Source organism: Hippocampus guttulatus, chromosome 4 (assembly GCF_054856545.1).
Source record: "Hippocampus guttulatus isolate MCC_2025c chromosome 4, RoL_Hgut_1.0, whole genome shotgun sequence".
Classification (NCBI taxonomy): Eukaryota; Metazoa; Chordata; class Actinopteri; order Syngnathiformes; family Syngnathidae; genus Hippocampus; species Hippocampus guttulatus.
This window is the reverse complement of record NC_141264.1, coordinates 10,148,504-10,171,863: the sequence shown is the minus strand read 5'-3', so window position 1 is coordinate 10,171,863 and position 23,360 is coordinate 10,148,504. Positions and strand designations below refer to the sequence as shown.

Below are 23,360 nucleotides of genomic sequence, written 5' to 3'. Positions count from 1 at the left end.
GCCAACTATCTAGGCTACCAACCACACACACACACACACACACACACACACACACACACACACACACACACACACACACACACACACACACACACACACACACACACACATACACAGTCACCCCTACAAGCACATACAACGTAAACATCCAGGCAATGCCCCTGCCCCCTCTTCGACTCTCAGGAATGCACGACCAGCTGGTGGAGAAAATAAAAAACGAAGACGCACAGCAAAACAGGAAATGCATCAGCAGGGGCCTATCAGAAGGCTTTATCAGGCTAGCGGCAGCCCAACTGAGAACCTGGGTGGCGCCGCATGCTGACTGACTGATCAAAGTGGCAGCTGTGTCATTACAGGTCAAGAGGTCAGGGGTAATTAGGAAAGGTTATGAGCATGCACATTTGTGCATGGGTGTGCCGTCTAAATGAGGGGCAACTGGAGAAAATATGGTAGGAAATGAAGAAGATGCCAAAAGATGCTGCTGGATGAGAGATGAAGTCAGGATTTCTCAGAGAAAACCAAAGATTTACCGTAAGAGATGAGGACAGTTGACTTGCCAATACAGCCTCAATTTTTGCGGGTGATATGTTTCATGATCCTCCGCTTTATGTGAATTTCAGCGAGGTAGTGGTTGACTTTTTAAACATTTTAATGCCCCTATTAGCCTCCCCACATAGTTACCAGTCTTCTAAAACACTTCCTGAATATCATGCTTCGTATTCCCCACCCTCCCCTTTATTTTGAAATGGTCTTCCAAAATGACTAAAAATACAGTCCAATCCACAACAGTTCAAAATGTTAGACTGACTAAATCGATTTGAAAAATACAAAGGGGATTTGAGCCCGGATCAAGTTACAGTTTAGTTTGTCCATGAATGGTTTGTGTCTCTTAATTTGAGTATGCAAGAAGTGCCTCCCAGAGTTGCTGTCCACCCTTGATTGATCTTTAAAGAATGCTGTCCGTCGGGTACAACAGGTCAGAGGATGATGATTTTGCTACGGAAGGTAAAGTTCTTTTTACATATTCGCAAAAATGGTCAACTCATTCAATGTGAACCATCCAAAAGAGGACAAGTTAATAAAAGTGCTTGAAAATTAGTGTGTCTCTCCTTGTGAGAATGGTTAGAGGTGGCTGAAATACTGTGTTTAGGTGGGCTGCAAACATTTGGAGGCCCTGCATGGCGATGCTCTTGGGACTCCACATACGCGAGCAACTTCAAAGAGGGCTTGCAAGTCATGAGTGGGTTTTTAAAAGCCGCTCTCTGCATATGAAGCACTTGCACCATGGACCTCGATCTAAACTAACTCATTTTCTCTCAGAATCACATACAAGTGATTTAGCAGTCTAATGACTTTCTTGAAAGGTATGTTTTCATTCCCTTTGTCAGTCATTGGATGACTCAGTGGCTCCTTCTTTTTCCGCCAAAACACTTGCTTAATACTATGAAACCACTGTGGATAAATTTCCATTAATTAGGCTCACCTGGGAAATCACTGAAATATATGAGAGGTTTATGTTAGTGAATTACAGGAGAGGAGAAACAACACACAGTGTGCACACAGTAAAAATAAAACTAAAAGATTTATTCAATTTAAATTCTACATGTATAATATTTTGGAACAAAGTGTACAGGAGAGTTAAAAAAGGCATTTTGAATTATAAAGGGTGAGAATGGGCCAAACACAGAGGGCAATGAGGGCAAAACGCCACAAGTGAAACATGTTAATTGATGTGATAAGCAAGGGTGAGGCAGGCCAGGGAAGGGAAGGGAAGGAAGCAGAGCGACAGGCAGGCAGACAGACAGGGCTGTGTGAGGAAAGCCTGTGTTTGCGTGACTAGGTGAAAAGGAAGAAGAGGGAGGGAATGAGAGTGCGAGCCACAGCAATCCAAATAGTTGAAAATAATAAAATTCCTTACAGATAAGCAACATTTCTACATCCAGCAGGGTACTCCACAGAGCCGCAGCTTCACTCAAACCGGAGATCAGCAACAGAAAGCATCGGGGCTGGACACCCACACATCCTGCGCCCCTTCCCACCACGTTCCCAGCTAGATAAACACATTGGCAGTCGGCTTTGGTTATGTGTCCGAACCTTGATGTAGTCTACTCTTACTCCTCAACAATTTAATGGCACTGTATTCTTGAGGAAATTGTTTACGAATCCACCAAGAATTGCTGCAATCCAGGCAACGGTTCGGAAAAGCAAAGCGATTCATTGTTCTGAAATTTTTGAAGGGGGCCAGTTAGGGGTTCTAACGTCCGTGTGGTCAGTGTTATTTTGAGAGTAAAATAAGTGACCTTCGTTCAAAACAACAGGACTTGATTTTCAAGTTCAAGGGGAAGTTTCTTTTGTGAATAATATTTCAGACTTGGCCAATTATTCAATGTGGATGTTTCCAATTGAAAAACATCAACATCAGTCACACAATAGCTGACCCCACCAACGCCCGCCCCCCCCAAAAAAAACAACTTGTTTTTGCAGCTGCACAATACAAGTGTTCTTTTTGTATGGTGTAATCCCCCACCAATATGTTTTTCAAGGGTTAATAAATTAATTTTTTAAGGCAGCAGACCATGAAATTAGCAATGGCTGAACCTTAACGAGACATTTCAGATTTGCCAATGAATCGGTCTCATCTCCCAACCCTACACCATCCACAAAACCCAAAGTTTCTACTTTGGGGCAGCGAAAAGGCAGTAAGTGGGATGCACAGAAGAATGCTTCGGTAAAATGGAGGCAAAACGTTGCCATCTAGTGTCAGTCAAGCAGAAATATAAGCCACGTTCCCCCTCATATTATACATAAGAAGGCAGTTCCACTCCCCTGGTTTTCTGTTGTCTCTCATTCAAACTGGGAAATGATAGAAACACACACAGGAAATACATATTTCTACTCTACATATGCGGGTCTTTTCTTTGTGGTCCATGCTTGTCAGGGAAGAATCTTTGTTTTAGTCATACAAGATAATCCATCTGCAGCGTCCAGTATGCTGCCCTGCAATTGATGGACATCGCTTTGTCACTTTACTCATAATAATAATAATAATAATAATAATAATACATTTTGTTTAAAAGCGCCTTTCAAAACACTCAAGGACACTTTACAATCCAGACAAGAACAATAAAACCACAGATAAAATTATAAATAATAAAAATAAATAATAAATAATAAAAGAAGAGATTAATTTAAACTGAATATGCGATTTTAAATAGCGATTTTAAATAGATCTACAAAGACACACAAGTGACTGAACACCAACAAAAAACAGAAGGTGTGTGTGGGGGGGGGGGGGAGTAAGAAATTGCAAATGTAACATTTTATCAATTGAAACAAAGGCTGTTGCCATTTTGTTCAGACTGAGTTTCATATTTGGGGCATCCATCAGTGTTTCCCATCCAGGGGAACCCCAATTCCACTGAACTTCTAACTTTGTGTTAAACATAAATGAAAACAGAATATAATTGTACCTCAGGGGTACATGAGCCCACTGCATGGGGTGCGTGGAAACATGTTATAATTCTGTGGCCAGATCAGGCAGAAAGAATAGCTCAGACGGCTGATGGGAAACAAATGTAAAACTGCGATAGTGGGTCTTCTATTAATATTATATATACTATATAGTTTACACTTTCAAGTTTAAAAGGCTGTGTAAAGGGGATTTTTTTTCAAACGAGCTGATTTTTTTTGTGATAAATGTTATGTTATGTATAAAACAATGGCAGTTTTTTTATTCCTCTTTTTTAAGGCAATATACCTTATAACCTTTGTTTCATTTTAAATAAAAAACACGTCAAAATAAAATGGTCAGTTTAAGGAAACTAAATACAATTATTTTCATTTAATAATCAGTTGTTCTACGTTGTACTTTTGGTGACTCGTCACCACGGATCTGTGAGTGGGTGCTCATGGTCTGGTTCAGTAGTAGGTACCCGAGCCGAAAAAAGGTTGGGAATCACTGACTTACATGATGATGTGTCAATGTGGAGACAGATCAGCTGCCCACTTCATGACGATGATGATTATGGCAACACATTTGACCATCGGTGTGCCTCATCTCCCTTCTGTTGTGCAGTTTCTAAATCTTTGCTTTGACTATTTTCAAACACTACAAGTCTGTGGTGATTGTATGAGTGATAAAGGGGAGGTTTACTAGAATGCTCCCAGCGAGCACATAGGCCACACATCTCGGTCCATCTCTGCACGTTTTTCAGGTGCAAAACAACTGTCAAGCAGGTATGAACTCGTGGGAATTTCTCTGTTACATGGCTACAAGCATCCCACACGTGCCTGGATGTGCCATGCGCCGCCCATCACACAGAGAACACCAACTGTGGTTCCTCCCCTCTTGACCTCCTCTGAAAACAACATGAGGAAAATGTCTGAGATTCCTTTCCATACACGAATTACATCACCAATTTTGAGGAGCACGTGTCAGCTGCTCCTGCATATCTTACTTAGGGAAGAAACATTTTTGAAGTACCGTATTTTCACGACTATAAGGCGCCATTAAAAGTCTAAAATTTTCTCCAAAATGGACAGGACGCCTTATGATGCGGAGCGTCTTGTCTATGCGCCGAGTTCCAAAACCTGACTGACAGCCGACACGCTGTTTATATAGAGAAAAGGCGGAAGTGACTGTGGACAGGCATGCGGCAAAGAAGTCGGCCAATCAGTAAAGGGTGAGCGTGTATATATATACACATATGGAGAGCGAGAGAGAGAAAAGGCAGATGTGAGTGAGGACAGGCATGCGGGGAAGAAGTCCGCCAATGAGTGAAGGGTGGGCGTGTAAGTGGACGCTAAAGGTACGCCCCAAGCAGGTACCAACACCTGTATAGAGTGTGGCTATGTGCATTGTTGCAAAACAACTTCGGTTTTGGTTTCTAAGAACCCCCGAAAATAAATTCTACAAAGAGACACGCCTACGAAGCTCAGTTCAAACTTCAAGCCATCGGTTATGCTTTTGGCTTGCGTGCCCATCTCACAGCAGCGGTGAAAAACCAAGTCAAGCAAATGAACTCTGAGCTTGCCGTTATTCCCGGAGGCTTGACTAAAGAACTCCAACCGCTGGACATCGGCATCAACCGGGCGTTCAAAGTAAAGTTGCGAGCGGCATGGGAACAATGAATGATCGATGGCAAACACAATTTTACAAAGAGTGAGAGGCAGCGCCGGGCGAGTTACGCCACAATTTGCGAATGGATTGTGGCTGCTTGGACGAACATGTCTGCTTGCACTGTTGTTCGAGTTTTTGGCAAAGCCGGCATCATTTCTGTGGAGCCACATGGCAATGAGAGTGACTGACAACGAGAGGGAACACGGCGTTTTTGATGGATTACCGGTACTTGCACAATTGTTCAATTCTGATACAGAGGATGAGGACTTTGATGGATTTCTGGGTGATGATTGATCGAGAAACGTGAGTACATTGTACGATGGCTAAATAAAATACAACGGAACTCAGTTTTCCGTTGCCTTTTTAAAAACGTGTTTTTAGCTTGTATCTGTATGTCTTGGCATGCTACCGTATGCTTCAAGCTAACGTGTTTTTAGCGTGCGCGCATGCATGCCGAATGGTCGTGAAAATACGGTACTTCAATGTCCAGGACAAGGACTGTGCCACAAAATAAAGTGCGACCTTGTCTGCAATATTTTCGCAAAAATATTGTTTGGGTTCCCAAAACTACCTTTCAGTTGGCAAACCATCAGAGCATCCTTGTCGAACACTCAGTTGTGATTTCTCTTTCACATCTTTAATATCACTTACTTTGTGTCTCACGAATTTCAGCTATCTTTGTATTTCGGTGCAAATTGCTACATGATAAGTCGGACTCCAAAGAAAGTGAAAGGTGGAGGAACGGAAGAGTTTGTACTTCTTCCATCTCATTTTCAAACATGTACTGTAAGTACAAGCGGCTAAATCGGTTTGACCGCTGTCTTTAATTTCATTTTTGTTGCTCTTATTCAATGATTTTGCTTGATGTGTGTGTGAATTGTATTACCCCCTCGCCCCCAATTGTACTTAAAAAACATTTTTCCTGTATTTTACAGATCTGCGGGGGAAAAAAAGATACATCCGACAGGGATCAAGGAGTGCCTTATCGTATTACTGAGAAATGCATTTTGTCTTTCTGATCTCACGACATCCCTCTGTGAGCCATCATCTTATCATGGTGGAGGGGTTTGTGTGCTCCAATGATTTGAGGAGCAAACTTTTCTGGGGCTTTATGTCCCTGGGAGGGCCACCCTGGGCAAACAGCTAGGAACACTGGGGCTGTTCTCTGGAGGCAGGACTGAAAGTGGAGCTCGACGATGCCAAACGCACAGTGGCACCCATAGGGTGCAACCAGGTACGACTTGAAGAAGCAATGTGGATTCCCCTTCCCATAGGCCGGGGGTCGGCAACCCGCGGCTCCAGAGCCGCATGCGGCTCTTTAGCGACCCCCTAGTAGCTCCAGGAATCTTTTAAAAAAAAATTTGAAAATGGAAAAAGATGGGGGAGTGAAAATATATTTTTTGTTTGAATATGGTTTCTGTAGGAGGACAAACATTCTTAACACTTTCCAATGCTGTAAAAATGTGTCGAATAAATATTACATTTCAACATTTCCGTCAACGAAGATTTGTGTCATAGCCTGCGACACACGTTTCTATTAGCAGGGTGGGATGCCAGACAGGTGGCTGTTGTAAGAAGCAACGGCATTTCATGTCCAATTCACCGAGGGAACTGGCAAAGAATGGCAATCTGAAAGACCGAGAGAAGCATTTTAAAACGGTACACGTCAGCTACGAAAGCTAACACGCTGCAAAAGTGTGTCCCATGCCTCGTTCATCTCAGCGGCTGTTATGGCTGTTGCTCAATATTACATGCGTGTGTAAGTGTGTGCGTGTGCGGTTACGGGTCAATCTCGGTAGGCTGGTTGATCGAAAAATAGAGCTTTGGTCAAAAAAGGTTGGGCCCCCCTGCTCTACAGGATGCACTGTGGGGGGGGGAAAACGTTTAATCAAGAAGTCTCATTGTGTATTTGTAGCCAACTTAGCCAATATAGATACATACAGCATGTGTTGCCTTCTTTCTAAGGCTTTGAATTTGTTGCGGCTCCAGACACATTTTTTGTTTTTTTTGGTCCAATATGGCTCTTTCAACATTTTGGGTTGCCGACTCCTGCAATCGGCTCACCATCAACAATAAAATCACAGGGTGCAGGTAAAATGTCAGCAGGAGTGCTCTTTCAAATCTTGATAAACTCTCCAACCACCTCAGACGTTACGTAGTGTTTCCTCAAAAACAGAAGACACACCAACAGATAGGCCGTAAGTTACGACCAGGTCCAGGGTGTGCCCTCTATGGTGAGTCGACTGTGAGACATGCTCTTTAAAATCCAAACAGTTTAAAGGGTTTAAAAAATCTTTGGACAGTGAGTCCGGGATGTCATCAACATGCATGTTGTGGTGTTGCACTTTGTTTATGCTAGAATAGTAAGAGAACTTGCATATTCGGATATCAATGGTGTGTTTTTGTTTTTGTTTTTTTACATTTGGAATGAGTAAAGCTGAGTTGGTTTTAAAATAAAATCCACACCCCCCCCCAAAAAAAATCTATTGTTTATTTGGAGTGACTTCACTTAGTTTATGGTGATTGACACATAAACCATTGCTACTGTATGAAAATAACGTGTTGAAATACCTTGAAATTGCTTTGAATTCTATTGTTCACAAAAAGCAATGTCTATTTGTATTGAATCATTTGGCCTTATATTGATACATTTTGTATCAGTCGAAAAAATGTATTGTTACAGACCTATCCCATATCATTCCATGATGTTCCATATCATTTCGCATTTGAGGTTCCACACAGAATTTCTCTAAAAATTGCATTTTCTAATTTAGTTTACAGTTTATAAATTCATTTATGGAAGAAAAATGATTTAAATATTTGACTATGACCTATTTTCTTGGATATATTTACTGTATATATGAGAAAAACAAAAACGTGGCATTTGAACAGCGTGTGTAGGCTTTTTATACCCACTGGATGTGACCTCATCCTCTATGGGGAATCTGATGCTTGGCATCCAACTGTATCATTCATAAATGCAGAGAGCCATCCAACAACCCATTCATGTAATCCCAGCATCACTCTGCCGAAGCTTTCAACCTGCACCCCCATCACTCAGCTCACTTCAAGTGCTGCAGTTGGCAACCCGAAACGTGTACTTGCTTACTACTGCATCTTCAAAAGACAGAGAAAAAAAATCTAACCCAAACTAAACAGAAATGTAAATTATCATCAGGAGTGCTCCTATCTTATGCATATAAGTGGTGCACAAGTGTGTATAAGGGCTGAAAATATTGATGTAAGTGCACCAGATTCTGATATGTTGCTGCGCATTTGAGTACCAAACATTTTAAAGCAGTACAGAGTAGAGTGTGGGAGAGGGTATAAATTTGACCTAAGGTAAGCATCCCGAACACTCCTGACCAATCACGATAATGGCTGTTGATGACATCAAAATATCTGCCTCAGTGTACAATGCTGTAGCTCAAGCACATCTGACCATGGAGCTCGAGGAGCTGCCGCCACTGTTTTTTTAACCACCTCCGAGCTGGTTAAAAAAAACTAACAAAAAACAAAACAAAACAAGAGAATGGTGCGTCCATGTCCATCCTCCCTCCTTTTCCCGCTGATAGTCACTACGCTATGTTGCTCCACACCAGCTACCTACGAGCTGCGACTGGATGCCTCACGTGGCCAAACACTATCATTCCAAAGTAAAGAGCCACTCCTCTAAGTCACTGATCCTCGACTCCATGGAGAAGCAACACGTGTGCCAAGTATTATTACCTCCAAATAGACGCGGACGAAGAGCAATTAACAGGGGAAGACGGAGAACCACTGAACTATCCGGAAATGGAGTCACAAGAACAAGTGCTTGGGGTATCGTACGGTTTTCACATTTTTTAAAGCAGAGAGTAACTAAATACGGACAGCAAATCAGCAGGTTAATTAACCAGGGTTCCCACTCTTCCACTTGCTTTTTATTTATGGGCCTTTTCAGGACTTTTGAGGGCTAATTTAGCCATTTTTAAGGACTTTTTCTCCATTCAGCAGGGGATTCACGGTGGATTGAATGAACAGAAAGCCACATATCTGAGCTGGTGTTCAAATCATTGCTGCCAAAGGAAGGGCTCATCTTTATTTTTAGGGGCAATCAGCTAGCCCTTTATTTGACATACTGAATGTCAAATTGGCCCGAAATGACCCAAAGTGATCATGTGATCATCATCGGAACTGATCGGAGACGGTGGGAAAAGCAGAGCGGGAACCAGGAAGGCATGACAAAACTATGAATTGGAAGGATGGGGAAAATGACATACACAAATGAAATGAACACCACAGGTTAATTTTTAAGGATTTTTATTGATTTTAGAAGCCTTCCCTGAAAATTAAGGACAATTAAGAACATCATTTTACAGCTACTTTTTTTATGGATTTTTATGAAATTTAAGGGCCCGTGGGAACCGTGTTAACATATGTCAAAACACAAAACAATAATACAACAGCTATGCAGCAAAGACACATGGCTGAAAACTGGAATTAGTAAATTACATTATGGTCAAAAGTAAGTTAATATATTGTATCAAATACACAGAATATCAGCAATATTATTTGTTCATTTGTACCATAGAGTGCTGAATTGTAATTTAGAGTTTTGAGATTCGCATATTAAATGCTCTCAAAATTACAATATAACTTTTTTCTTGGTGATATCTTATTTTGTAATCAATTTAGCTTTGCTCAGTTGAACCCCTTTCAAAAATGAGACAGTGCTCAAATAGTAGGTGTGGGTGAAAATATTGATCAATACTTCCCCCTCGCAATTCAATATCTCCCCAATTCATTAATTATGGTCTCATGCTCCAAGTCAGGGTTCACCAACCTTTCTGAAGTTGAGAACTACTTCTTTCGTACTGATAAACACAAAAGGCTAGCAATTTGATACACAGTCCGAACCCCCCCCCCCCACCCCCGCCCCCGCCCCAAAATGTTCTAAAATTACAGGTAAAAAAATTAATGCGGAATTTGGATTTTTGGATGAAATACGATTTTTTTGGTACGATTGTTCACACTACATCTTAATGGTAACCTCAGTCTGTCTGCTGTGTTAACCAAATGTGTCCTCAAAGTTACCTGCATGTGAATAAGTAGAGCGAATGTCACTCATAACATGGTGCTTAAGGAAGTAAATACGGTTCAGCATTTAGGGGCTGATCTTTTTATTAACTCATGTCTACAGACGAGCGATGCGGGACAAGGTAAAAATATTTTAGGAAATTGAGGCGAGTTTTTTCGACCTCCTTCCATGCATACATACCTCTACTAAAGATGACATCAAGTCATTGCCATGCTTAAGAAATCAAACATCTGCGTGGCTGAATTACTGCAATCACCACGAATGCCCACTTTTGCCTCATTTCTTCATTGGGATTAAATTTAAGTCACATATAAAGTCAATACTGTTTCTCAAAACAACTTTGCAGATTCACAGACAAATGCCAATATCCCTCCCAAGCACCATTCCCCACCCGCGCGGAGAGCATTTTGGGCAGTCTGTCATTAAAGACAAAATACATTTTTTAAAAATCAGATACAGGTCACATATGGGGAAAAAAATAAAAAATAAAAAAATTAGATAGTCACATTTGTCTGCAGTCTGAACGTAGTCCAAGTCTTTAGGTTCATCCAGTGAGCTTGGTGGGTGGTGGAAAATAAATAAATAAATACAACAGCCCCTAGCAACAATCTCAGGCAATCCTTTGAGAACCAGACTAAAATTGTTATAAGCACTCCTGATTGTTATGAATACTTTTTAAACATATTCCAAATGTGATATAATTTCAAAGTTCACAGAACGGATCTTTTTTTTTAAATGAAAACAACCTTTAAATGAATGGTGATGAGATGAGAAGTGTCTGACATACACAAAGAATATTGTCAGAAGTTATAGCCTATCCTCTTGAAGTCATGTCATGAATCAACACCTATAAGGAATGTGTGGAATAAATTCAGTCCTGACAATAAGTCACATTGAGATGATAAAACAAAAAAATCTTCAAAAGAGCCCTAAAAACAAAACAAGAGCTATGTGACAAGAAAATGGGGTCAAAAGTGCAATGTCAAATTAGTTTTCCCCGAGTAAGCCTCTTGGAGAATCAAACAGATGTAAGTGTGAGAGCTGACTGCAAACATTTTTAAAAACCTTTACTCCGAGCGTAGCCGTTAGCAATGCATGAATCCAATCTCACTCTGACACATCATTCCCTGTGAAGTGTAGCCAAACCTAAAAACAATGTAAACGACAAAAGATTGTTCATTGCTCAACTATTGTTTTTTTGCTCATCCCAGTACCAGCACCTCAACTCTATAACACACAAAACAGCCCCCGATAACTTTGCCCCGTCTCTGGACCTCCCCAATCTGGCATGTCTCCATCATGACCTTATTCAACTCCAATGGTCACTGCACGCATGTGCATTTGCGCACACACGCACATGCACACACACACGCACACACACAGGCTCTTTACCCAATAGTTGGGTCACCCCTTTTGACTGAGGAAAATGTCCGTCACGGAACCCCGCTAACAGGAGGCCTCCCCTCAACCACAAACCAAGACAGAGAGAGCGAGAGAGAGAGGGGGGAGGGATATAGAGAGGGAGAGATAGAAAGAGAGAGAGAGGTGGAGAGAGACAGAGAGAGAAAGAAAATGCATTACAGCTGCAATATTAGCTGATGGAGGAAAGGAAGAGGGTGGAATGGGGGCCTTGGTGTGAGCATCGACCTACAGAACACTCTCCCACATGTGGAGTCAATTAGGAAAAAACTTGTTTTGTACCAAATGTTGCAAAAGAAAGTGTTTTTCTGTGTATGAGTGTGTGTATGAGAGAGAGAGAGAGAGCAAGAGAGCATATGGGGAAGCAGAGGGAGTATGAGGCAGCAGGTTTTTATGAAGAATTTTATATTTATCGATGCTGTTCACCATCAAGTGAGGATGATTGTTATTATAAAGCAATTGATACTTGGAAGGCAAACACTTATCCTACAGGGCAGGGGTCGGGAACCCACAGCTCCTGATACGCATGAAGCTTTTTGATCCTTCTGTTGTGGCTCTTTGTGACTTTGGAAAATAAATACTGTGATCCCTCGCCACTTTGCACTTCACATTTTGCGGCTTAAGTAATTCACGTTTTTCTTTTTCCAAAAATTACTAATAATATAAATTTTTTTAAAAAACAGCCATATCGGCACCCAAAATGTGGAAAGACACATTGTTTCAGGTTGATATGCGAGAGTTTTCCCTGCATGCCGAACAAAGCGCTGACGTGACTCAGAGGTTTTGTACATGCCCACTCAAACAAGGCGTGTGATATTGCCAGCGCGACATCAACCAATGAGAGCATGAGTGGATTTATCCCATGAGTTGATTTGCTGCACATCGTCACCATTCTGTTATCTGTCTTGCATACTGTATCTTTGTGTTGTGTTCGCGATTGCTTTTTTTTTTTTATAAGTTGTAAGTCTTCATACAAGTTAGGCTGTGCTCCAAGCAACCCTTTGGCACCACTGAAGCAATGCCTTGAAACTGACAACTCAGGCAAAGGCTCAAATGACAGCTGAAACTGTCAGCTCGGTTCACAAAAAAATAAATAAATACCATTGTCTGATAAAAAAAAAAGAAACCTTCAACCTATTTCAAATAAGAAGATAAGATGAAAGTCATAGCACTACCCGTCACCATGTATTTCTCTAATTTAAAAACTTCAGCTACACTGTCAGCGCCTTTTGGTCTCTTTATAAACACATTGGCGAAACCCCGGTGGAATGAAAAAAGACGTCATGGACGAGACTACTATTGTAGTAGAAAAATATATATACTTTGACAGAAAGAGAAAAGAAAAGAAGAGAAACATACAGATTACTGGAGAGCGTGTCCGTCCGACCTCAAGCGTCGTGTCGTCTGTCCTTTGCTGTTGTTGTGGCTAGGCTATATTAGCTGTTCTCGTAGATCAAAGATCTTTGATCTGTAACGTCCTTTGCGTCAGCGCTGATTGGTTGAACGTGTGTGCGTGCTCGCGCTTGCGCGCACGCAACAGAAAGCAGCGGACCATTGATCGCTGATGCAAGCTTCACTCGAGTGGCGTTGCTACACCTCCAGCAGGGGAGTCCTGCGTGAAATAAAAGCCGACAAATCAGCCGCCTTTTATGCCACCAACAAAACCCTCTTCACCTGTCTCAGAAGTCAGATGTTGATGAATGTTAATTACTGTACCGTATAAGGTTTTAGAATTAAAGATCTAAGTAAATACGTGTACTGTTGTAATCTCTGTCTCAAATATGTAAAGCTATATGTTTTTTGCTTGCAATAACATCAATGACCAGACAGAAAATGGCATTGTGGACAGCGACTCTTCCCATCCACTTTACTCCCGCATGTACATACATGTAACTGGTCTGTTGTCAACTGGCCTGTAGTTTTCAGACCTTCACAGACAGAGGGTGCTAACATACTGCGGAACAGCCGTGAAATCCCTATTCACATTTAAGTGTGACAAACAAAAATCCACATAGACTAACACGTCTTTTTTGAAAACCTAAAAATGAAAACCAGTCGCTCGTTGATTAAATTGTTTTTTTTTGTTGTTATTACGACCAAGCAAAAAAAAAAGTTTTTGTATTTATCTGAATACCCGATGATGTAAAATCCAAATACCAAAATATTCAAGAGCTACATCCCAAAAGTGAACTGGTAATTTTTATTTGAAGTCAGGAGTAACTCAACCGGCAACTCAGGGGGCATTCATTCTTCATCAAAACCTCTACCCCCCCCGCCCCATGACCTATTGGTTTCCGATGGGCAAAAGTCCATCTGCAAGAGCCCGTTCATATCAGGCATCAACACACCTTTGTACGTCACCGAGATCAAGATAAAGTGATGATAGAACAAAGAAGCAGATGGCATTTTTGGTTCACTGCAGTGGATCATTTAAATTTCATCCATACAAGGAGGAGGACTCAAAGAGACCTATTTATACCGTTAAAATGGTTTTGTTACCAACAAAAAGACTGCAAGTTCTATGTAGCAGCTCTTTTTTTTTAATACAGCAGGTAAGATAAAAAAAAAAAAAAAGAAAGACAACAATATATGCAGCATAATCCTCAATTTTGGTGTCAAAATGTTTTTTTTAGGACTCCTGGTTAAAAAAAATAATAATTCCGTGTGAGACAGTCCAAATGACTGTGAGTATTTAAGGTTGCCGACCCTTGCACTAGGGCATGCATGACCGACACACACACACACACACACACACACACACACACACACACACACACACACACACACACACACACACACACACACACACACTGAAGTGTGAGACAGTGGCTACACTAAACTCCACTGGGAATTCCACACTACTTGCTTGGTAACAGAACACAGGAAGTCTGCTTTTGAAAGATTCATGGTTGCTTCAATTATGCATCCAAATTGTTGCATTTACACAGTTTTCATAATTCATCCATTTCGAGACAGAAGATTGTGTTTCAGGTGGGAAGTGCTGCATAAATACTAAAATTATACTTTTCTACATATTTTGACATTGTTTCAATCTGCAAATCATCTTTTTTTTTGTTTAAATACGGATATTGTTTACGCTTATTAGTGTGTGTGTGTGTGTGTGTGTGTGTGTGTGTGTGTGCTATTAAGTACCGTAAATCAACTATTAGTGCCAATTTGTTATACTATATCTGTGTTGCCTTCTCTGCCATTTATTGTAACTGGTTAGCAAAAGCTTTAATTGGGGTTTGGTTAGAGGCCCTAACTTGCCCATGAAATTTTCCGTGGTCAAGTGAACTTGCAGCTACAAAGCATGGGTGCATATGTGGTGATTAGGAATGTTCAATACCACTTTCTTTCAGACCGATACCAGTAGAAGTAAGAAAAAACCCCTGAAAAACTCTTGATGAACGCCTGGTGTATGTTCAGCAAACATTTTTCATTGTGACCTTGAACGAACCCTGTCGTGAAGGGGTATTTTGTGATGTGCTGTCAAACGATACTCCTTAGGGTTTTGTATTATGGCTTCCTCATTTATTTTGATGGTCCACTTCCGGGGACTTTGTTTGCTTCCTCTATTCTGGGCCAGAGGTGCTCCCACACCTGCAGCTGATCAGCAATCACCACCTGTGTATAAGACCTCTGCTGATCTGCAAGCGGGTGCGAGATGATTCGTGACCTACGAGTGGTATCTAGGCCTTTTGTTAGCGCACAACTGTTTGGTGTACAACTTCTTACTCTTTCTCATTTCTTCCTAGTGCCTCCCTGCCCAGCCTGCCGCTGCTCCTTCACCCCCGGACCAAGTGATTCTACTAGTGATGGGTCCATGAGGCCTCATGAGGCGTGTCGACACAATGACACACTGTGTTGATACTGTACTGATACTGTGTCGCTGACCACTGCCACCTGCTGGACCTTCAAAATCCCTGCAGCCAACCCACTTGACAGGCTGAACAAACTGATTTGATGATGACGTGTATACAATGCACTACCTCACTCTACCCACAATAGCCACAAGCGCCATTGTTTATGTTGTTGTTTATGCTGTTTATATTGTTTATATTGTCTATACTGTTCAGATTACATGTCTTTTTTATACAGTGTAGCTGCTATCCTTTCTTAGCTGTGTGTGTTTAATGCACAGCATGTTTGCATGCATTTATGCACTGAGGATTGAGAGGAAGAAATTTCATCTATGCTGCATGTCATACATAAAGCATATTTGACAATGACATTGACCCTTGACAATATCATTCACATCCATGCATTCATATTGTATCATTCAATGTGTTTCAATAATGTGAAAATCATGTGAATGAGGATGCTTGTGGGCTTTGTCTTCACAAATTTTGATTTAGAAAAATAAGATGCTCCAGTGTTTTAAATTTCAGTCTGTTGCGTTTAATGCATGCTATTTCCCCTGTTGTGGAGAACACACACACACAATGGAATAAGACATGTCAAAAATCCGAGAGGCACTTGGTGAGACAAGGAGATTTTAATAAATACCTTATTCTCCAAAAGGAGATCAAAATGGCTCTACACGGCGGACAATTTGTATTTGTCCGGAAGCTGCTCCAAATCCATAATAAGCACGTACTGTAGCAACGTCACTCGAGTGAAGCGCATCTCAGCAGTCGATAGTCTGCTGCTCTCTGTTGTGAGCGCGTGAGCGCGAGCGCGTGAGCGCGAGCACGTACTCGCGGCGCCGACCCAACCCACGCCACATATTAAGCTTTGAACTACGACAACAGCTAAACTAGCCTAGCCGATGTAATGATGGTCAGCGGACAAGGTTTACGTTTTATGTGACTTTTAATAGCAACGTGGCAGAGTCATCAAACATGCGGTGTGCTCACTCGCAGTCACTTTCTGGAACTCCCCCTTATAGGCGGGACCTCTCAATCAACTGGAGTATGACGTACAGTACAAACGTTCATAAAGCACTTCTCATAAAATAATAGCCTATTATATGACAGCCGACATGACGCTCGAAGTCAGACGGACACATTTTTTCTGATAATCAGTGTGTTTTCCGTATTGCCCAAACATATATTTTTATTCGAGCGAGGGTGAGGTCTGGCTTGTTTCGGCAATCGGCATCGTGTCGCCAGACGCACTTCCTTAGGATACACTGTGCGGGCTTTTGCTGCGTCAACGGCCCCTGCACTGAGTCTACGCCCCCTGGACTAAGTGGCGCAGCTTGGACTGTGCCAAGCAGCCGATGCAGTCTAAACTGCACCGGTGCAGTTCACGTGTCAATTAGCAGCCTGGACTGTGTCAACGCAGCCGATGTGTCAATTAGCAGCCTGGACTGTGTCAACGCAGCCGATGCAGTCTAAACTGCGCCGGTGCAGTTCACGTGTCAATCACGTGACGTAATGAAGCAGCACATGCACCGACACGTGGTTTGCTCTGTGAGCCCGGCGCATGCGTCAACACATCGGTGTCGCTGGACCCATCACTAGATTCTACAATTATCCTGCTCCCCATTCGCTCTTGGATCCACTGCTACTTCCACCTCTCCTGGGCCCTAACACATTTTTCTTCTTTGCCAAGTCGCAATTGTTCGGGCCTCAATGCAAGTGGAACTTTTGTTTAGTTCTGACTAAAGGCAGAACAGTCTATTTACAACAGATAATTTAAATCCAAAATAAAACACAATAACTTGCTCTGAATTCAGACGTATATTTACACCAGAAAAATCCTTTGGTCTGCTTATTTGGTCCGCGCCAAAAGCGGACTTAATTTGTTTTGTTTTTTTCATTGTATGTGAACTATATTTTATGAACACAGTGGACAGAATTGACGAGGGCGGCATACGGAACGCAGACCCGGCCTGAAATTGAGGAAAAGATGGAAGTCCTACTTGCTGAATTCCTTCTCTGCACATTTACTCATGCTCATGCTCATTCAACACAGGTTTTTCGAAGCTCTGTTTCTAATTTCAGAACAGCATCAACAAATGTGTGCAGTAAACTGAATCGGCATATGTATAAATAATAAAATGGACACCTCTCTGAGTTTTAGTCTTTCTTCAAAATAAAGTGGAGTACAAAATAAGAATAAGAATAATCCATCCATCCACCAATCCATCCATTTTCTGATCCGCTTATACTCACAAGGGTCACGACGTGTGCTGGAGCCTATCCCAGCTGTCTTCGGGCAGTAGGTAGAGGACACCCTGAACCGGTTGCCAGCCAATCGTGGGGCACACATCGACGTCCATTCACGCTCACGCTTACACCTTGGGACAACTTAAGAGTGTTCCATCAACCTGCCATGCATGTTTTTGGAACGTGGGAGGAAACCGGAGTACCCGGAGAAAACTCACGCAGGCACCGGGAGAACAAGTATACTCTACTCAACTCAACTCAACTGTATTTATAGAGCACTTTCAAACTGCACTGTGAGGCCGACGCTCGAACCAGTCAACCACCGGGCCGGCCAATAATTATTATTATTAGTAGTAGTAGTAGTAGTATGTTCAACTTTAACCACTGAAGTCAGCAAATTAGTCCTTAACTTAAATTTAGGAGTACTCAAAGAAAATTTTGAGGAGCCAACAGTAAATTGACCTGTGTTAGACCAGGCCTCTTAATAATTAGATAGGTGATTTGAGCTAGGCTGTTGTGTCACTGCTGTGACCTTTCCTTCTGCCTCACCATCTTCTTGTCTATCTGCACTCATGGCACGCCTATATCTAGTTGAAACCAATTAAGACACACACTGTCACATCTCGCATTTTGGACCATCTCCCCGACTAATACATTTTATGCAGTTTTAAACAAGTGAGGGCAGATCAGTTCCACGCAACTACTGAGGCAGTCCTCTGTTGTAGTGGAAAATTGAAAACCCCAAACTGAGACAAGTAGAGCCAAGTATAAGGCTGCGGAAAACTGAATACGTACAGTGCAGTGGAAAAGGGGCTTCAGTGTTGAAAGGTCTCCACCCCCCACCGTTAACAAGACAGGAGTCAACGGGCTAATATTCTGCAAATAACACATAGATTGGGAAAAAGTAGACGTGTATGTGCGTCTTCTTACCAGTTGAACATAAGCTACTTTGTAGTCAGGCTGCTTCACCCTCTGGTTGAGGTGATTCCTCTTCTTGTTGGAACCTGAGAAATAAAGAACAGCTGATATTATTTAAATGTGTAATCATCACATAAGGCAAATATGAATTATGAGACACGAATTACATTTACATGACATAAGAGCAAATCTTATGAGTGCATCAGGCCCAACTGAAACCAGACTTTTAAAATACATTTAAAGACAACTGAGCTTACAGGCTACAGAAAAAATACTGTTTAAGTCCCCATGAAAAACTGTATACTTTTAAGCAACCTATTAACTCTCCATCACAAAATACGATATATACTTAGTCATGATGTTAAATCAACACCGGGTCAAGTACAGAATATTTCTTTATTTTTCAGTTGTGTAAAGATTTATTCTGTTGTTTTTTTTTCAAAATATGTAAAATACTGTATGTATTTTGATGCATGTGCAACTTGCCCTCATGTACGAGACCTCAGTGTTGCCATAATAAGAGGGTGTTCGACAAATGTTCAAGTACTGATATCAGGATACATTTCAGAGGGCATTTCCCCCTAAAACAAAACCAAAATAACAAATAAATGGACAGAATACAGAACGAAGGGAAGGAAACAGTGGCTTCATCGCATCCTAATTAATGTTGATTATTTTAAGGCCCAATAAATGCGATCGCATTTGTGGTAGCGGTGGCCCATATGAAACAACAGAATCGTTTCACTGAAATATGAGTATAAAATAAATAGGAATCAAGGCGGGTGCTTCGGGAGTACGGGGTACCAAACGCCCTGATGCGGGCAATTTGTTTGTTGTACCACTGATGTTAGAGTTCGGTCCAGATTGATGGCAGTAAATCAGATTCGTTTTCAGTAAGGGTTGGATTCAGGCTTTTGGCCAAGCCTTGATGAACCAACCCCTCTATCCCCTCTGTACTATGAGGCGGATGGGCTACGCCAGGGGTGGCCAACCCGCGGCTCGCGAGCAGCATGCGGCTCTTTGGCTGGTTCAATCCGGCTCCGGGCTTTAACATGACTCGCGTCGAAAATGTCTCGGCATGGCAATGCCATTCAAACGAAGGCGCTAACTACACAGAACGTACTACGTCAGCCTGTCATCAATCCCATTACTTGATTGACACAGAGGGCAACCAATCAGATGACTGCATCACCGCTCATGCGCAAACAATGGCGCAAAGTTAGTCAGCGAATTACCTCAGATTTTAAGGCAGGGGTGCCAAATACGTCGATCAGAATCGACCGGGAGCCAGCGAACTGGTCCCAAGTCAACCGCAAGGGGTGGGAGGAGGAAATGGGTGGGGAAAAAAAGATTTGTTTGTTTGTATCTTTAGCTTTCGTTCATTTTCGGCCCGTTTCGACTGTTGCTCATCGTGGTGTGCGTGCATATGTGCGCGTGTGCACTGGTGGGCACCTGCGTGAGTGCGTGCGAGTGCGAGTGCGAGCGCGCGCGTGTGTGTGTGTGTGTGTGTGTGTGGGTGTGTGTGTGTGTGCTTGCACGTGCGTGATCAGGTCGTTCGTGGGAAGTTGGTCGCTTCAAAAGTCGATCTTTGGCCAAAAAAGTGTGTGTCTGTGTGTGTGTGTGTGTGTGTGTGCGCGCGCGCGCGTGTGTATGATGAGGAAGTGTATGATGCAGCTCTTTGCAGTAACACAGTAAAAAAATTGTCTCTTCATCTCTGACTGGTTGGCCACCCCTGGGCTAAGCAGTCAATACATCCAGGCAAACTCCAAGTTAACCGACCACGCATGTCCTATGTGGAACGTTTAACTTCCCTGGAACAGCGTAACACATGGCATCTTCCCATAACAAAATTCTGCCAAATCGTAACACTCTGTATCTCTGCAAGTATAAACCAATTATGAATCAGTATTTAAAAAAAAGAAAAGTATGGAATTGATATTTGGGTAATCGTGAATGGCAAATGGACTCAATCTACTTTGCGCAAGATTAGTGAGAACAAATTGGGACAACCACGCAGAAGCATTATGATGAAGTTAGCTTTCAGTCTTACTGGAATAACAAGAATGTGTTGATTCATTTTCTGGTCAAACAAAGGTCTGCATAGTAGGTCGAGGTGGAAAAACAAGAGACTTATCTTGTTGACAAGGGAATGCCGTTTAACCACTTGCCCAGCTGGAGACAATAATGACATCATGTTCTTTCATGTCAGATCTCACCAAGTGGAGGGAGGATAGCGGACTTGGGGAGTGAAAGTGGTGTGTGTGTGTGTGTGTGTGTGTGTGTGTGTGTGTGTGTGTGTGTGTGTGTGTGTGTGTGTGTGTGTGTGTGTGTGTGTGTGTGTGTGTGTGTGTGTGTGTGTGTGTGTGTGTGTGTGTGGTAAGGCGGGGAGCAGAGTTGTCAGACGAGCAGCTTTGCATCATATACATAAATCAAATGCCATTTCTTTCATAAATTAGTACCAACCTAGTACAGTACGTAGAGGAGAAAAGGAGTTCAAGAATAAGTCATCAATCAACATCTATGACAGGCCAATGGCCAGGTCATCAAAATGCTTAAATCCTTTTGCTTTTGACAACTTGCTTGCTGTTGGTCAGGTCAAAAAGCAATGTCAATGATGTTGCCATCGGAACAGTTATATATTACAATATGAAAAAAAAAGAAACTTTCCACTGTGACATTTGAGTGTCTGTGTGTTTGTGTGGTACATGTAGCAAGCATTCATGAGAATGGCAGCCCACTGCACAGGGAAAACCGTAAGCAAAGTTGTAAAACGCTAATACCCTCCCTTCCCAAGCCAACTGGAGGTCCCTGTGTGAGTGGAAGACAGAGGTAAGATGTGTGTGGCTCTGTGTGTGTTTGTGGTCACATTGCTGAGAAAATCCAAAGGGAAATATGACTACCTTTCTAAGACACGGACCTGTCCCTCCTTAAACAATTAAATACCCACCCAGTGGATCCAAAGACACACACACACGCACACGCACACGCACACGCACACGCACACGCACACGCACACGCACACGCACACGCACACGCACACACACACACACACACACACACACACACACACACACACACAAGCATGTTGGAAAAACATTTCAATTTCAGGTAATCCTTTCCAAACATATACGGAAACACAGGCAACGCTTTCATAAAACACTCGCAAATGCAACCACTCCCACTTTCTCCCACTTAGAGATTGCGGTTTGGCAGCCAGATATCACATTACAAATCCCAGACCAGTAGGGTATCCATGGTAACTCCTTCCAAAATACCCCTCCTGCCCATGGAGGGAAGAAAGGGTCCGTGTGCGCCCCTCACTCTTTTTTGCCTCTTCCTGTCTTTATGCTGCCAATGGAGTGGAACTCTCAACATAGACAGGGATACCTTCTCTGACGCACTACAGGATCACAGAAGCCCCGAAAGACCCCTTTCTTCTCTAGCCAACTCTGCCAATGCGCCAGTCCTCATGTTTCCATCTACACTCCTCCTAAGGGGCTCTCCTTTTTGTCAAGCCTTAATGACACCACCCTAGTAAACAGTGTTGATGAATCTTTCACAATGTAGGCTAGGGATAGGAGGAATATTATTCCCTGTTACTATAGTTACAGGTTGGATAAACAACATTTTCCATTAGGACCAGAAGTGTACAAATATATCGTGACACATTTTTAGTTACACAGTTGAATGATGTTTGTTCTGTCTTCTGTACTACCATAACAAATCTCAGGACCATACGAATTTCAAAAAAGATGTGGCATGGCTCATTTAAACAGGTTTTTAGCATCCAGCAACTTATTTGTACCTTTTTTTTTTGTAATAATATATTACTATTTTTAGATGGGTGGAAATGTAGACGACTAGCACATCTGCCTCACAAAGCTTCGTTTCATTTTTGTTTCGTTCGTTTATTGAACATAAAACATATACAGTAATAATTTGACAGAAAGTAAGGTAAGTAAAATAGTAAAAAGGAAAGAGAATCAGTCATCATTCAACACAATTATTATGTTCAAGGGAGTAGGAAGAAGTAAAAAACTTATCTAGTCCTACCCCGTGTTATGTGTTTATATACAGTATAAATAGATCATTTTTATATCAATCAGAAAAGAAAGAAAGTAAGAAGAAAGAAGTCTCCATGAAGGCTCATGCTTTACCCTTAACCGTGATATTTTTACAACTTTTGGTTTGTATCAGGATTTTATACATGCACACCCTGGCACTCTTATGTCAATTTTCTCTTGTATTCATAATGGATATTGCAGTACATTTCGCTATTTATCAACTTAATTCTGATTTATTATTATATTTAATTCATGTTTGGAATTTATCACCTTAACTCTGATTGATGTAGGTTGTTTGTACTATTTTTTGAATTTGTTTTGAACTCAGCAAGCGATTTACTTATTTTCAGGTCCGTTTCGAAATTATTCCACAGATTAACACCTTTGACAGATACACTTCTTTGCTTGATGTTTGTTCTTATTTTGAGTTTTTTGAATAAGTTGGTACCTCTTAATTCATAGCAGCTTTCTCGAATTTCGAAAAACTTCAGAATGTTTTGGCAGAGCAGGTTATTGTGTGCTTTGTACATTAATTGGGCGATTTTGAAAGATGAGGTTGTTAGTTCGAATCCGGGCCCCAGCCCACCTGTGAGATTATATGTTCTGCACGTGCCTGTGTGGGTTGTCTCCGGGGACTCCGGTTT

General features: G+C 41.9%; 1 protein-coding gene across 1 annotated transcript in view; it reads right to left on the bottom strand.

The window, feature by feature from the left end:
* The window catches only part of mrpl23 (mitochondrial ribosomal protein L23), a 63,624-nt gene that overhangs the window by 23,418 nt on the left and 16,846 nt on the right, over positions 1 to 23,360 (bottom strand). The window contains exon 4 of the mRNA XM_086109632.1: positions 18,665 to 18,738. Coding sequence (XP_085965758.1) covers positions 18,665 to 18,738 — 74 coding nt within the window. The remainder of the gene's footprint in view (positions 1 to 18,664; positions 18,739 to 23,360) is intronic.